The sequence below is a fragment of the Sorex araneus genome, chromosome 5, assembly GCF_027595985.1.
Source record: "Sorex araneus isolate mSorAra2 chromosome 5, mSorAra2.pri, whole genome shotgun sequence".
In the NCBI taxonomy this organism is placed as follows: domain Eukaryota; kingdom Metazoa; phylum Chordata; class Mammalia; order Eulipotyphla; family Soricidae; genus Sorex; species Sorex araneus.
In genome coordinates, this window is record NC_073306.1 from 89349179 (window position 1) to 89353051 (window position 3873).

General features: G+C 51.2%; 1 protein-coding gene across 1 annotated transcript; it reads left to right on the forward strand.

The window, feature by feature from the left end:
• The first annotated feature begins 446 nt into the window (after positions 1–446).
• Positions 447–2328, forward strand: KCNA10 (potassium voltage-gated channel subfamily A member 10). Its single transcript, XM_004620086.2, has one exon. The coding sequence runs from the start codon at positions 465–467 to the stop codon at positions 1998–2000; it is 1536 nt and encodes a 511-aa protein (XP_004620143.1). The 5' UTR covers positions 447–464; the 3' UTR covers positions 2001–2328.
• The last annotated feature ends 1545 nt before the right edge of the window (positions 2329–3873 follow it).

Genomic DNA, 3873 nt, shown 5'->3' on the forward strand with positions numbered 1-3873 from the left:
TGGAGAAAGTCCCACCCTTTCAGCCAGGACCCTGCTTCGCAATTTCTCCTAGTTGACCAATGAGTGCCGAGTCAGGGGTGCAAATTAAGGCTGCAAAAGAGGGAAATGTTGCCAAAACAGCCATGAGGTTCCTCTCCAGCTGAAAATCAGCCATTTTTGTTTGGTTTTGTTTCTTTAATTTTTTAAATAAAGTTGTTTTGATGATTTGTTACATTCAATATTCCAACACCAATCCCACCACCATTGCACCTTCCCACCACCATTATTTCCAATTTTTCCAACCACCCCTCAAGCCTGCCCCTATAGCAGAATCAGACATCTTGTAAGCCCCTGGTCTACCTCACCTCCAAGATCAGGAGCCAGCACCCCCTTTCTGGCTCTTCTCTAATGCCCCTTCTTCTCCACAGCTTGCAGCAGGCAGGGAAGACTGAGGGGCTTCATGCTGCCGCCCCATCTCCCCTAGGATGGATGTGTGTGGCTGGAAAGAAATGGAAGTCGCGCTGGTCAATTTCGATAACTCGGATGAGATCCAGGAGGAACCAGGTTACACCACAGACTTTGATCCAACCAGCTCAAAAGGCCGGCCTGGAAGCAGCCCCTTCTCCAACTGGAGAATCCTGGTCAGTGATGGCACAAACCACGAGACGGCCTTCTCCAAGCTGCCATCAGACGGCGTGGATGGACCAGGGCCGGAGTCAGGAGTCCTGAGTGAAGGGACCCAGAGGGTCATCATCAACATCGCTGGACTGCGGTTCGAGACCCAGCTCAGAACCCTCAACCAGTTCCCAGAGACACTGCTGGGAGACCAGGAGAAGAGGATGCAGTTCTTTGACTCCATGAGAAATGAGTATTTCTTTGACCGGAACCGGCCGAGCTTTGACGGCATCCTGTATTATTACCAATCTGGTGGCAAAATCCGACGCCCAGCCAATGTCCCGATCGACATCTTTGCCGATGAGATCTCCTTCTACGAGCTGGGGAGCGAGGCCATGGACCAATTCCGGGAAGACGAGGGCTTCATCAAAGACCCTGAAATACCACTCCCCACCAATGACTTCCACCGGCAGTTCTGGCTCCTCTTCGAGTACCCTGAGAGCTCCAGCGCCGCCCGAGGTGTGGCTGTGGTCTCCGTGTTGGTGGTGGTCATCTCCATCACCATCTTCTGTCTGGAGACACTCCCTGAGTTCCGGGAGGAGAGGGAACTGAAGGTGATAAGGGACCCAAGCCTCAACAGCAGCAAGACGCCCCTCCCGCATACCATGTTCACTGACCCCTTCTTCATGGTGGAGTCCACCTGCATCGTGTGGTTCACCTTCGAACTGGTGCTCCGTTTTGTGGTCTGCCCCAGCAAGACTGACTTCTTCCGGAACATCATGAACATCATCGACATCATCTCCATCATCCCCTACTTCGCGACCCTCATCACTGAGCTGGTCCAAGAGACCGAGCAGAGCACCCAGCAGAACATGTCCCTGGCCATCCTGAGAATCATCCGCCTGGTGCGGGTCTTCCGCATCTTCAAGCTCTCCCGCCACTCCAAGGGGCTGCAGATCCTGGGCCAGACCCTGAAGGCTTCCATGCGGGAGCTGGGGCTGCTCATCTTCTTCCTCTTCATTGGTGTCATCCTCTTCTCCAGCGCTGTCTACTTTGCTGAGGTGGACGAGCCCGAGTCCCATTTCTCCAGCATCCCGGATGGCTTCTGGTGGGCTGTGGTCACCATGACAACCGTAGGCTATGGGGACATGTGCCCCACCACCCCAGGAGGGAAGATTGTGGGTACCCTGTGTGCCATTGCTGGAGTCCTCACCATAGCCCTCCCCGTGCCAGTCATCGTCTCCAACTTTAACTACTTCTACCATCGGGAAACTGAGAATGAGGAAAAGCAAAACATCCCAGGAGAAATCGACAAGATCCTCAACAGTGGCTGTTCACAGATGGGGAGCTCCGAGTCGCTGAGTAAGACCAATGGGGGCTGCTCTGGCGGGAAGTCCAGGAAGTGACGAGGCCAGGGCTCCTGAGTCCAACTCCTCCTTTCTCCTCTCCCGTCTTTCTCACCAGCCCTCCACAGCCTCTCTGTTCTTCCAAACACAGAAATGTATCTCTTGTGAACAATACCATATTTGACGACAGGTCCTTTGAAGAAGTCGTACTTCCTGCTGCACTTCCCAAGCTCTTTCTTCTCTATTAACTAGTGGAAGATTTCAGGGCTGAAAAGATAGCACAGTGGCTAGGGCACTTATCTTGCATACGGCTGACTTGGGTTCAATCTCTGCCTTCCCATGTGGTCCCTGAGCCCACTGGGACTGACCCCAGAGCCAGGAGTAAGCCCTTAGCCCTTAGCAGTAAGCCCTGCATCTGACCCCAAAAATATAAACAAGACAGAGAAAGAGACAGGAGAGAGAGAGAAAGAGAGAGAGGTGAGGTGAGAGAGAGAGAGAGAGAGAGAGAGAGAGAGAGATTTCATTCTTTGCTGTGAGGAGGTAGTACAGTCCTTGCCATTATGGACCAACAGTATTTGCCTCTCCTGATGACAGCACAAAAATTCGGGCTCCAGAACCTGCCTCAGAATCAGTCCTTCCAAAGATGCCAGGTGGATCCTTCTCCCACTAAAGGGGAGGGGTCAGTTCTGCCTTTGGCTTCCATCTGGGCATCATGTTCAAGAGTCAGTGAGTGACTGAACAAGAAATGAGAGCTGAGTTTGATTTTTCGGGATTATTCTTCACACTGTGTTTTTCCGCAGCTCTTTCACCCACAGTAATTCACCATATCTCAAAATCACCCTAAGAACGAATTTGGTGATTACTCTCATATGGCAGATAAACAAGCTGGGGGACTGAGGCTTCTAAGGGCCTCCAGAAGCACTGGCACAAATGGAACCCAAATCTCCCACCTACGAGTCTAGTGCTCTCTACTGATGGGTGTGATAGAACTGGAGGAAGGAAAGAGGCATTTGTGGATTCCATCTGTCAGGATCCAGGCAGCAAACCTCTGGGTAGGAACACTCTTCACAAGGGCTCCCAGCATCTCAGCACAACTGGGGGAGGCGGCTTTACCTGTCTCTGGCTCCTCCTTTGGACAATGGATGAGAATAAACGTTCCTAAGAACCTTTCACTCAGCTCATCTCCATGAATTTATACAAAAACCAGAGATCCTGAGTGTCGGGTGCATGTATGTGTAGACCCCAAATCCTCACAGGAGTGCTCCAGCAAAATGCACGTGTCCTTCTGCCTTGGGGTTCAGCTCCCACCAAGTCCTCAGAAATTGACCAGTTGGGCATGAGAGAAGTACCACAAGTAAGGTGCTTGCTTTGCATGTAGCCCTGCAACACTTTGTTTCTAGGCACCACATCTGGTTCCCCGAGTCCTGCCAGGAGTTATCTCTGAGCACTGAGTGAGCCAGGAGTGATCCCTGAGCACCACCAGATATGGTCTACTCAAATGGAAGAAATTACACCTCCTTCAAAAGGAACAGTTTGAGGGCCAAAGAGTTAGCTCAATGGTCTGAGCACATGCTTTGCCTGTGGGAGGCCTGGGTTCACCCTCAAGCACCAAGCAGGACTAGCTTGCTGCCCCAAGCATCCCTGGAAATGGCTACAAAAGAAAATAAAATCATTAATGTGTAAGTTATACTGGAGAGATACCACCACAGAAAAACAGATCCAGAAGCCTTGCCATAATTGCCTCCCCACCCCTTACTTTCAAAAAATAGTTATTGCTTTGGATCATTTAACACCTGCCCAAATAAGCATCGAACTCACCTTTGCAGTCTCAGTTAGGTGAGCCCCCTCAGCAGTAGCAATTGATTTCAGTGACAGCATAAAAATAGAAACAACGGCTGTGGGGCTGGAAGAGGAATCGGGGAAGTGTACTGTG